Here is a 12,591-nt window from a genome sequence, read left to right as displayed (position 1 = left end):
AACCACGGCTCGGTGGGATGCCAGTCCCCACCACTGTGAGCACGACCGCAGACTGCCAAAGGCCATTCCGGGGCCACTTGGCACCTGCTCCTTCCCATGTCCTCCTCCTTCAGTGGCTGCACATGATGGGTACTTTTCCATTCAGACTTCAGCTAGATTTCTCCACTTACACAAAGTTAACTGTGCTGAGTCTTTGCTGGGTGAACAGCTTTTATTTTTGTGCCTAGAGGTGTAATATTTTTTGATTTTCAAAAGCTGTGCTATAGCTTGGTCATGAGTTGTTATTCCAAAATTAGACTATTTTTTATGCCTCTGGTTCTGGTTTGCATGGTGGACTTGGGCCCGAGCAGGTAGAGGAGTTGCACCAGATCAGTGCTGGCAGTGCCTCTGCCCTGCCTGAGGTCCCAGCTCAATAGAGGGATCCTTAGAGGCCCTCCTGTGACATCCAGGCCACTCTTATGGAGGGAACTTGAGTCTGCTCTTTGGCAGCCTCTGCCACCAGTAGGGCGTCTCAGGGGTAAGGAGTGGCCTTCAAGTCAGCTGAACTCTTCGGGGACCCGAGCCTCAGTTTCCTCCTTCAGCAGTTAAAGACTGGGGGGCCTGCCTAGCTCAGTCCGTAGATCATGTGACTCTAGATCTCAGGGTTGTGAGTTCAAGCCCCATGTTGGCCAGAGAACTTAAAAAAAAGCGGGGAGAGCGCCTGGGTAGCTCAGTATGTGAGGGTCTGACTTTGGTTCAGGTCACGATCCCATGGTTTGTGGATTCAAGCCCCGCATCAGGCTTGCTGCTGTCAGTGCAAAGCCCACTTCCAACCATCTGTCCCTCTCTCTCTCTGCCCCTGCTTGCTCACTTGCTCTCAAAAAATAAATAAATCTTTAAAAAAAAAAAAAAAGCCGCAAGGATTAAATGAGGTAATACACATAAAGCACCCAGCACAATGCAGAGAGAGGGAGACACATAATCTGAAGCAAGCTCCAGGCTCCGAGCTGTCAGCAGCTGTCAGCTTATCCGAGTGAGCCACCCAGGCGCCCCTCCCCCAAAAAACTTCTGGATGCCAAGTTTTTTGGGTTTTTTTTTTGAAACTCACATGGGTGGTGGCCTTCAGAGTCTCCACAACCTCCTTGGTAATAAACGTATGATCATGTGTGTGTAAACCACTTGTTCCTGGGCACTTCTTCTGGATGCAGCTGGCCCCTCCACTGGGGGACGATATGGCTTCTCAGGTGCTGCAAGGGCCTTGGCTGGCTGCTTCTGGTGGGGCAAGTGTTCTCTTCCTAGTTTTGCCAGAGGATCTTTGGGGCTAGAATCCTGGGAGTGGGATGGCTGGGTCAGAGGGTCCACACACATGTAGCCCTCTCACCTTGCCCTTGGCAGTTTGTATGCCTCTCATTCCCACCAGCAGCACGTGATAGGACCTGTGAGACCAGAGCACCCACGGCACGTTGTAGCCAGACTGTGAGATGGGTGCCCATGTGCTAAGCAAGACACGGTGTTTCAGGATTGTTTTTATCACATTATGAGCAAGGTTGAGCATCTTTTGATATGTTTAAAAGGCTATTTGCATTTCTTTATGAATCTGGATTTTATTTTTATTAAAAAAATTTTTTTAACGTTTATTTATTTTTAAGAGATAAAGCACAAGCAGGGGAGGGGCAGAGAGAGGGAGACACAGAATCTGAAGCAGGCTCTAGGCTGCAAGCTGTCAGCAGAGAGCCCGACCCGGGGCTCCAACCCACGAACCATGAGACGATGACCTGAGCTGAGGTTGGACGCTTAGCTGACTGAGCCACCCAGGTGCCCCGATCAGGTTTTTATTTTTAGAAACTATATATTAACCATTTGCATAATACAAGTCCCAATATATTTTCCCAGCTTGTAATTTATATTTTTACTTTGCTAATGGTGGCTTTTTCCCCGATGTACAAGTTTTTTTGTTTTTAATTTCAACGTAGTCAAATTTATCACTCTTCTCCCGTGCTGTATCTGGATTTTGAATAAGGAGGGTTTTCCTCATTCCTGGGTTCACAGTAATCCCCTCATTTTCCATTTTCTTCTAGTTCTTTGATGGTTTCCTTCTTCCAGGAGCTCCAGCTCCACTTGGTGAAGGTCCATTTTTCCCTGTTGGTTGGTGATGCCCCCATTATGGTGCCCCGAGTTTCCACAGGCACTTGGACCTGCTTCTGGATTTTCAGTTCTGTTTCATTGGTCTGTGTATACAAAGGTCAGCTCTCCCCACCGAACCCAAACCATTCTTCATTTTCAGCATTTTCCTGTTTCCCACCCCCCCCCCCCCGGCTTGTTTTTCCAAATGATTTTGGTAATAAGAACAGTGTCTGACAAAGGCAAATGTCCAGGAAAGAATGTTAAGGGAAACCGCAGTCAACAGAACCACACAGCATATATACATACTTTCTTCCTCTCCTGTAAGATATTGTTAAGAGAAAAAAAAAAAAACAAACCAAAGTGTTTGTGTGGTCACATGGTGATAACATGCAGCATTGCCTCACTGCCGGCACAAACCTTTGGGGGAGGGAAGGGTGCCTCTTGTCCCTTCTTCCTCACTTCCTCCCGTGCCACTCTGGAGATCTTGTCACCCCTCTGGGCCATGGCACTTCTTTATAAGAGAGGGAGTGCATCACTGCGGGGTGGAGCCTGGGGTATGGCCTCTGCCACCTATGGCGGACAGAGCATCTTTGGCTGATCCCCAGCCCAGCCAGTCCCTTCCAGCCTAGATCTGGAAGGAAAGACCCTGCCGGAGCGGGCTGCAAAGGGACTTGAGGGGACTGGAAGAGGGCGGAGGGGCCACCTCCAAGGGAGGGGACAGCCTTGAGGCGCCCCGCCCCGCCCACAGCCCTCACAATGGCAGCTGGCCCAGTATTACAAGCCCGCCGGCAGGAGGCTAGCAACGGCCTGGAAGCCGGGCGGGCGGTGGCTTCCTCCAGGGACAGGTCGCTTTGTCTGCAGACCTACTTACAGCAACCCCCGTGGCAGAGGACTGGTTTCTTGGGGGATGGAAAAGCTCCGCGCGGCCAGGCGGTCTCGAGCTGGAGACGCGCGGGGAGCAGCAGTGCGGCGGGGGGCTAGGGCAGCCTGCTCTGCCCGGGCGCCCAGGTGCTGCAGGGTCCTGCGGCCAGGCTTCCAGGAGATGGAATACTCTGTGAGCACCGAGCAGCTGCTCCTCTTCTTCCTGGCTATCTGGTTCTTCTACTTCTTCTAAGTGGCCCTCCCTCCCGTTGCCCCTGGGGCTGGCGGGCCACAGCAGGAGCGAGCTGGTCCAGTCCCTGTTCAAAGGCGCAGAGTGGCCAAGGGCTGGGGCCTCAGCCCCACAGGGAGGACAGCCAGGACGCAAGGCCACACTGCCCCTTGGAGATGAATATTTGGGGCCCAGGGGCCCAGGGCTGCGCACCACAAATGGGCTTGGCGTCGAGTAAATGATACAGGAAAGGGGAAGACGGGCGCCCCACAGAACCTGTGGTCTGCGAGGGGGCAGCGGGCCTCATCAAGGCTTTGCGGTCCTGCGTCTACTAGAGTCGGAGTCAACTCTGTGTTTACTGGTTAGCTGCTTTGTGCCTGGCCCCTGGCTCTGCTGAGAAATAAACTGCCCTCTGAGCCTGGCTGGCGGCAGGTGAGATGTTATTCCCGTTTTCTAGGGGCGAGGAACTGCCCAGCTGGCCGTGCCTAGTGCCGTTTCTGGCAAGGCTGGTGAAAGACAAATGTCCTTTTGGGGGGCGCTTTAGAATAAGATAAAGGGGCACCTGGCTGGTTCAGCCGATAGAGCATGTGACTCTGGATCGTGGGGTCGTGACTTCAAGCTCTGTGTTGGGTGTAGAGTTTAAAAAAACAAGTAAGATAAAAATGAATGCATCTCCAAGGATGTGGGTGTGGCTCCACCTGGTCACAGGACAGGAACTGTCCACCCCAGCAGCTCCCATGCCTGGTTTCCTACCAGAGCCTCCTGGGGCACAGAAGCTCTTTTCAAATGCAGATCACCAGGCCCCTCCACTAGAGGGAGAAAACTCTGCCCCCATCTGGATGTGCCTTATGTAGACCCCACCCGGGAAGGGGCTTCCTCTGGCTCCCTGGGGTGGGGCTCACAGGACGCCCCCCAGAGAGAAGGGCTCCTGAGCAGTGAACCTGCTTCAGGTTGGCTGCTCCCCTGAGGCCACCACAGGCTGAGGGCAGCCATCCCCCTTGCTCCGAATGCTGGGGCTTTTCTTAGAACACAAGCAAGGAGGGTAAGGCCAGGCCATTTGAAGCCAAAGAGCAGCTCAGAGGAAAGGCCAGCAGTGCAGACTCTGAAGTCTCAAGTGAGGCTGTGTCAAGGGAAGGAATTTCCTTTGAGGAGCACAAATACCCCCGGAATCTCTAACCCCACCCCCAGATCTCTAAATTCCCCGGACTCAAGAATCTGAGTTTTTAATCAGCTCCCTCCTTCCCGGGGTCAATCCCTGGGGTCCCCCTGGAGCATGAGCTGCAGGCCTGTGGGAGGGGAGGGGAGCAGGCGGCTGGGATTTCTGGGCAGCTTATGGCCCTGAGGACTCAAGGTGAACTCCCTCCTGACATCCTCCACGGCACGGGGAACAGCCTGGTGCATTTTCTCACTGCCGTCCTTCCAGGGAGTAGAACCTCTTCCACACAGTAAACAGTTGTAGGAATACATACGTTCCCTCGGGGATGCCACAGAACTGAATTTTGAATGAAAACAATGCAGCCTATAAACAAGCACTTTTCCCAGAATGGGCCCCGTGCAGAAAAGCTCTGTTCTCAGAGGGCAGTGCACAGGCTCCGCCAAGATGAGGGAAGCCTGTGCCACACCGGCCCAAGGGAGGGTGCCCAACCCACCCTGCGTGCACACCCACGTGCAAACCCTCACACATGCCAAGCATCGAAAACGTGACTTCTCGTCCCTTCAGGCCATTGACCTGAATTGCAGCTAGACAGGGTTGCACTGACTGCTTGAGGCTGCCCTTATGATGGTCCCACTTTGTGTGGGTGCCGGTGGGGACAAAAGTATGACGACACTGACAGGCACTCTGTCAGGAGGAAGTCCACAGAGGACAGACGTCAACCATCGCTTTATTAAGGCTCAGAGTCGTCTGCCAGTCGGGGGCTGAGTCACTCACCGCAGACTCCAGCCACGGAACACTCTAGGTGACCCCACGGGCGGAGGCTGTCCTTGAGCTCTCAAGCCATGGTCTCTCATGCTCCACTCGGGTCCATCCTGCAGGGCTGGGGTGTGTGTGCAGACAACTCGGGGTGCCCTTGGCAGGGTGGGGCTGGCTCTAACAGGCCCTGGGCTCTGGCAGGGGGGTGGCAGGGAGGCACAGGAGGGCAGGGATACATCCCCTATCCCTCCCAGCCCAAACTATGGCTTTGTTACCCTATTGCCACTTGAGCAGGAGTGGAGCGCCCCTCCCCTGTGCTCTGGCCCGGGTGCTACACTCTGGAAGGAGGCAGGGAAAGCCCCTGGGGAAGAAAGGGCCCCTCTGTGCTTGGGATTTGGCCTGACTTCAGGGGATCGTGCCCCCCAACCCCACACACACACTCCCTCAGCTCCTCCCATCGACAGGTCTTCTCAGGTTGGAGCCGGTCACTCAGAAGTGGACACGCAGCACGTCCTGGCTGGCAAATGGCCTCTGGCAGGCTGTGCACGTCATGGGCAGGGAGCGCTGCTTCTCACCCAGGCAGGGCCGGCATAGGAGGTGGCCACAGGGGAGCTGGTACACAGGCTCCTTTTTGAAGTAGGGAGAAAACGCTCTTTTGCAGGAGGCACATTCGGGCCCCGGGATGCTCCCAGGCTGCTCTGGTAAATCAGGGAGGAAAATAGGCCAAGGTGAGGCGAAAGCTGTCCCCTGGTCCAGGCTCCGTCCTGATGGCAGGGCATGAACCTGAAGTGGGACAAGAAGCTTCCCCACCCTCCACCCCTTCAGCGGCATGGCTTTATCCCTCCTGGGGCCACTTCTGGCTGCTCTGGGAGGAGAGGGTGTTGGGGAGCCAGGACACCTGGGAGACCTCCCCTCAATCATCGAATCTTGGTGCTCCAGTGAGTGCCCAAGAAAAGCTGGCTTCTGAAGGCAAGCGGACCGCACTGAGCCCTCCCTCCCAGTCTCTGAGCAGGATTTGCTTCCCCCTGGAACAGGCTGCTACGGTCAGAGTGAGGCACAAGCTCATCCTGATAACATAAACTACAAGAAAGGCGAGACGACCCAAGAAAGGAGACAGCAGACAGCGAGCAGGTGTAGCAGGGTTGGGCAGGTCCAAGGAGGAGGGAGGGCACCACGTGGGCAGGCCTGAGGTCTGAGTTACCCACTGAGCCTGGCACCTGCTTCTTCTCTTCAGCCTGGCAGCCCCTCCTGACCTGTCAATCCCCTTCCTGTGCTGCAGGCTCCCTCTTTCCCTGCTTCCCGCAGGGCCTCCCTGAATGAGGGCCGCAGTGGCCACGTCCTGCCACTGCCTCCCCAAGCTGCACCTGCTGCGCTTCCTTCTCTTGTGGCCCTAGCCTAAGGAGGCTGCTTTGTCCCCACTCCACACCCCTCTGGAGAGGGCAAGGGTGGTCTCTTAGGGGAAAAAAAGAGGCCGGCCATGCAGAAAGAGAGGGACAGCAAGTACAAAGAATGGTTGGTCCGAAACCAAACCAAAGCAAAAAAAAAAAAAAAGGAATGGCTGGTCCATTAAAGAAAGACAGGACACAGAGCTGTGATGGCGGAGACTGGCTTCAGGTGAGGCTACAAAGGGGGCAGGCTGGGGTGCGCAGGACTTCACCAGCGGCAGGGGCTTAGACTTTGTTCCAGGATCAGTGGGATGCCCTGGGAGGAGTCTAAGAAGTGAAGTGCCATGCGCCGGTGGACATTACAGGTGAGAGTGGCTGTGCGGGAGCAGCAGGGCTGCTGAAAGAGACAGGGAGGGGCTGGGAAGGGGACGGCACAGGGGACAGGGTGGCAGCAGAGTGCTCGGAGATCCACTTTGGAAGAGTACGTACAGGACTTGAGGATGAACGGATGTCAGGAAGGCTGAAGGACACCAAGGACAATCTCCACGTTACAGGCCTGACCCAAGAGAAGATGCTGCTCTTTACTAGCAATGGGGTGATGGGGCGTGTCTGCAGTTCTGAGTTAGAACTTCACTCAACATCTATCCAGGGGTTTCCCACATGGAGGTGCCAGGCAGCTGTCAGGGAGGCCAGGGTCTGAGTTCCAAGGAGAGGAAGGAGCCACAGCGGGGAGCATGGGCAGTCACTGGCCAGCGGGTTCTCTCTGGGATGGCAGGGCAGAGAAGAGTTTGCAGGACCAGAGTCTGGAAGAGGAGTCAGAAGTGGAAATTGCAAAGGGACAGTGAAAAGAGGGAGAAAAAGAGCGCAGGATCCGAAAGGCCAAGAGAGAAGGGGTTTCAGGAAGGAGGGGCTGGCAAGCCGCATCAGACACTGCTGGGAAGGGAAGGGAGAACAACCACTGCGTCTGGAGCCGTGGAAACCTCCGGCCACCTGGACGAGAAGGTTCTTGGCGATGGTCAGGATGGAAACAAGAGAGACAGGGAGGTGTGGATGAGAAGAAGAAGAGGTAAGAATGGCCTGGCTCTGGATGGGCAACAAGAATCGAGCATACACCTTATCACGGGCTCCTTCAGGCTTCATCTTGTAAAAATTGCCTAGCATTCCGGCATGTTCTCTCACCTTGTATCCTAACTGATTCTATCATCTAATGTGGTCCCAGGTTCACTGTGGGCAAAAACTGCCTCAGTCAAAAGCTGCTACAGCTCTATTCTAAACACCAGTGAAACTGTTAACAGGAAGGGACGAAGGAGACAACCCCCAAGCTTCTCTCCACACTTCCTTAAAATAAACTGCCCAGCTGTCAGATGGGAGACAGACTGGATCTGAAAACTAACCAAAGGAGGGGAAACAAAAGTCCTCAGGACAGAACAATTAATATTAGATCTTATCAAAAACACTGCAGAGTTGCCAAGCCCTAAGTCCACAGAATTACCAAGAGTTAACTAGAGAAAGCTCTCCTTGTGAAGAGTTAAACTTCACAGGAGCACCTCAGCTCCCCCTGGAAAAGGAAAGAGACAGAGTTCTCCCTGAGGCCCGGGTGCTGGCTGCTGGCACTAAGGAGGCTGGGCATGGCGGTCCCAGGAGCCCCAGAGGCAGGGCCCAGGCTTCTGCTCCCGGGCTCTGGCGAGACGGATGGGGCCCCAGTTACCCGAGGCGGCGCCTGGCCTCCAGGAGGTGCTGCTCTCTCTTGTGCCGAGCTGTTGGAGCTGTCCCCGGGTCAGCCGAGCCGTGAAGGAGGGCATGGAGCCAAGAGTCGATGTCAAGGCAACTTCCAAGCTCTGTGACAGCTTCTGCTCGTGGGACACGGGACCTGACAAGAGATGCACAGACCACGATATCCAGAGAGAGGTTCAGCAAAAAAGACCAAGCAATAAGTCCTTGGAGGACCACAAGAACGGTACTTCTAACTTCAAATGGACGCAGATGTAAAGAAACTCCTCCCTGACGTCTGCTAGTGGATTGTGATGATGGAGTACCAGCAGTCAAAGCCTTGGGGACGTTCCTACCCATCCCACACCACTTTCAGGGTTTCTGGGCCAGCTCTAGCTTTCGTCCTCCTGGAAAGATTTCTGGGCAGGCCTGGGCCACCTTGTGGCTCACTTGCAGAACTGCACCCTACTTTCAGAAGGTCTCCTCGCAGGCCAAGGAGGTGCCCACCATTGTGCCCCTGCTCCCTGTCCATTCCCTCGCCAGCAGCTTTTCCTCATCTCCTCCCTTCTGGGGCCCCCACCCTCCCCGCCCTGCGGGTTTGCTGGCCTGCACTCTCTGGGCATTTGCGTCCTCTCTCTCCTGCTGAGTAAAGCAAAGTGGTCATTACCAAGTAGAATGACAAAGACCTCACTCTGCCCACTCCACTATCTAAGGGACCTTTGCTGTGTGGTTCACAGAAAGCCAAGCAGTAGGCTGAGGGTGAAGGCAATGGGAGAGTGAGACAGCTGTCCACGAAAGAACCCAGAGACCTGCCTGGTATCAGGGTTCACAAAACTGCCCCAAAGTAGGGAGTAGAACATTTTGTCTACAGTGTGCAGGACTTGCTTGGGGCCTTGAAGCACAGGTCAGCATGGTCCTATATCACCAACAAACCTGACCTTACAGACATCAGGGTCTAAGGATCTTTCTTTGTCTCACCCCACTGCACCTCAGATGCTTCCAGGAGTTTCCAGGGGTCATGTTGACTAACATCTATACTCAAAACCAGAGAAGACACAGATGTAACCTTTAAGTGCACTATTTGCATAGGGCTTTTACAGTAAGAGAGGATATTACAAGAATGATAAAATCTAAACAGATTTATTTTCATAAGGAAAAAGAAAGTGTCAAAGAGTTATCTCCAAAAGCACCAGGCACTAACAATCATGGGCAAATTCTACCAAATATGGAAAGAGGAAATTATTCTAATACTCTTACATTGTTCTAAAGTTGAGTACAGGAAAATGTCTTAATTCTTCTTATGGAGCACACAAATCTTTGGTAACAAAACATGACCAGAGATGGTATGTGTACACGACAGTTCAAATTATTTATCCAAAATAAAACGCTAGCAAACAGAACCAAGCAGAACATTAAAAGAAGCATGACCAAATGAAGTTTTCCAGGAATGTAATAACGGTTGAATATTAAGAAGCCTATTAATGTATTTTTTCACACTAAAAGATCTAAGGATGAAAAATCATAGTACCATCTCCACTGATATTGAAAAGGCATTAGACAAAATTCAACCACCAATCTTAGATAAAAACACTGAATTAAAAACATTTAAAAACATGACTGAATAAAATAGGAATCAAAGGTGTGGGAGAGTGTCTGAAATGGCTCCCAATGAGACCCACCTCCAGAGACTCATGCCCTAGGGTACCCCCTTCCCCTTGAGTGTGGGCCAGACTTAGTGACTTGCTTCTAACAGAATAAAGCAAAAATGAAGGGATGCCACTTCCACAATTAGGTAATATAAGACTATGACTTCCATCTTGTGCTTACACAGCTACCGTGTTATGTGCTGCCCTTGAGAGGCCCATGTGGCAAGGAACTGAGGACAGACTGAGTCTGCTGGCCACCAGCCAAGACCAGCCAACAGGGAAGAGAGGCCCTCGGAACAATAGTTCAGCCAGGAACCGAATCCTGTAACAATCACAGGAATGAGCTTACAAGTGAATCCTTCCCCAGTCAAGCCATGAAGTGGCTGCAGCCCCAGCCAACACTTTGACAGCAGCTGGAGAAGACCCCGCAGCAGGTGACCCAGCCGAACTATCCTGGCTTCCTGACCAGAGAAGCTAGGAGATAATGAATGTGTGGTGCTTTAAGCCAGTAAGTTTTGGGATAACTTAAGACGGCAAAACATAAAGCACAGGGCAATAGTGCCACACGTCACCTGGGAAGCACACGGAGGGCAGCGGACATGGAAGCAGGGCGTGGATTACCTGTTGAGCAGTCCATATGTGTCAGCCCAAGTTCACTGGCAGCTTTCATTTTCTTAGCGGTGTGCTCTGAGGTAGTGGGTGAGACCAGAAGGCTTGTGGTAGAAAAACAGGAAGCGTTTACCCCAAGGCTACTGTCCGGGGCATGTTCAGTCTGCTCCATCTTCCTTTTCCGAGAGGGCAGAGCAATGGAAGAAGGTGTCACTGCCAACGCAGTCTGTGCTCTCCCAAGCAGATGGCAGCCTGGAATGGAGTGCTGGAGCAGGAAATGGTCGATCCGGGCCTTCAGGGAGGGGTGAGGCAGGGGCTGGGAGTGTGGAGTAAAGGCTACCCCCGTGAAAGGGTCACTGGGCACTCGGCCCCAGGCGGCTTCGCTGCGGTTACACTTTTCCAGCGTGCTCTGGTCGATGACCTTGCCTGAAGGCAACAGCATGGGGCAAGGCATGATCTCCAGGGTGATGGGATCCAGGAACTCCTCAGGCACATCCTGAATCACCTCGGCTAGCTCCTGCAGGCTGGAGGGGGCCTGCTGGCCCTCAGACAGGCTTCCGGGATCACAGTCACTCTCCATGGGCAAGGCTGGGGCCTGCAGAGTCAAGTCCTGAGGGAGGCTCTCTGAGGCAACCAGCAGGACACTGTCTATCACCTCCTGAGAGCAGGTTTTAGCTGGCTGACCCCACACTTCCAATCGTTTGATGCAAGGGATACCGCTGCCTGTCACGTGGGTGATACAGATCTTGAGATGGACCACGTGGCTAAGGGAAAGAGCCCCTTTATTCCAGAGCTCCTGTGCCACAACAGCAGGAGAGGGGAGTGTGGCGTCCATTGGGCCAAAAGGTGGCCTGGCCTTGAAGCCCCTGTGACTAAACACCACTTGGCTCTGGTTTTTCAATAAGACTTTGCCTACTAAGGTGAACGCCTCCTTGTCTGGGATGGACGGCTCAGCGGGGCCCGGGGTCCGACACTCGGGGGCATTCCAAGATGCTCTGCTGGATAAGGCAGATGTGTACATTTCCAGGCCGGTGACATTCTGGCCTCCCCCAGCTGTGAGGTCTATGTTAATCCTACAGATTTCCACACTGAAGGGAAAGGAAACTATCACGTAGACCGGTGGCTTAATGAAATACTCTGTCCTAAAACCATGACTTCTCTTTGTCAGGTCTTCAGAGATGAGATTTTCTACTTCATAACCATCAGCTGATATCTAGAGTTAATGACAAATAAGACACGCATTCACTTGATGAGATCCAAATGAAGACAACTAGATTTCAAGAATTTGCTACTTTTTAGACAATTATTTAAAGAAAGTCTTAAGTTCCTCATTTAAACTTTCCTCTATTATACTGAATTCATCAGGGCTTTTTTGCGGGGAGGCACTCAAGGTTATCAGGTCAAGGGCTGAGGGCAACCGTGTCCCCAAGTACTGCCCATCCTTGAAAAATACAAGCAACAAAAGTCTGCTCAATCCAAACAAAAATCCCTTCAAAATAATGTCTGTGAGAAAAAAGGACAGCTATACTAGTGTTTTTTTATTGTAGAGGATGAAACCACAGATATTTAGGGGAAAACAAAGATGTTCATTACAGTTCTTAATTTTGTATTTGGACTCTATCAATTATTAAATTTCCATAGTGAATCTATGACTGAGGGAACTTGGTCAAAAACAAAAGTGTGGGGGCACCTGGGTGGTTCAGTCAGTTAAGCATCTGACTCTTGATATCAGTTTAAGTCATGATCTCATTGTCATGAGATCGAGCCCCACATCAGGCTCTGCACCGAGCATGGAGCCTGCTTGGGATTCTCTCTCTTCTCTCTCTGCCCATCCCCTGCTCATGCTTTCTCTCTTTCTCAAAATAAATAAACATTAAAAAAAAAAAAAAGTGTGTTCACCAACAAGGACCACAAAAGACTATACGAAATCTAGAGCAGTGAATATGCTAGGGGGTGGGATTGTGAGTAACTTCTCCCCCTCTTAATATTCCTAATATTTGTTATAACCAGTGGAAATTTTAAGATACAGGTATGCCTCCCTCTTTCTGAAAGTTCCTATCACACCACTTTGCTTTTACATAAGACCTATATTAGCACCTGTATTTGCTAACCAAAAGAAATCCAAAGAGAATTTTT

At 52.3% G+C, this 12,591-nt stretch overlaps 1 protein-coding gene across 4 annotated transcripts in view; it reads right to left on the bottom strand.

Annotated features, from left to right (window-relative positions):
• Positions 1 to 5,058: 5,058 nt before the first annotated feature.
• The window catches only part of UBOX5 (U-box domain containing 5), a 38,293-nt gene continuing 30,760 nt past the window's right edge, over positions 5,059 to 12,591 (bottom strand). For 3 of the 4 annotated variants that reach the window (XM_058685069.1, XM_058685071.1, XM_058685070.1), the window contains exons 3-5: positions 10,468 to 11,668; positions 8,199 to 8,360; positions 5,059 to 5,803 (exon numbers count right to left, since the gene is read on the bottom strand). In XM_058685069.1, the coding sequence (XP_058541052.1) occupies positions 5,595 to 5,803; positions 8,199 to 8,360; positions 10,468 to 11,668 (1,572 nt within the window). In that variant the 3' untranslated portion in view covers positions 5,059 to 5,594. The remainder of the gene's footprint in view (positions 5,804 to 8,198; positions 8,361 to 10,467; positions 11,669 to 12,591) is intronic. The other variant, XM_058685072.1, reaches the window with a different exon arrangement.

This window comes from Neofelis nebulosa, chromosome 9, assembly GCF_028018385.1.
Source record: "Neofelis nebulosa isolate mNeoNeb1 chromosome 9, mNeoNeb1.pri, whole genome shotgun sequence".
Taxonomy (NCBI): domain Eukaryota; kingdom Metazoa; phylum Chordata; class Mammalia; order Carnivora; family Felidae; genus Neofelis; species Neofelis nebulosa.
This window is presented reverse-complemented; position numbering and strand designations above follow the sequence as displayed.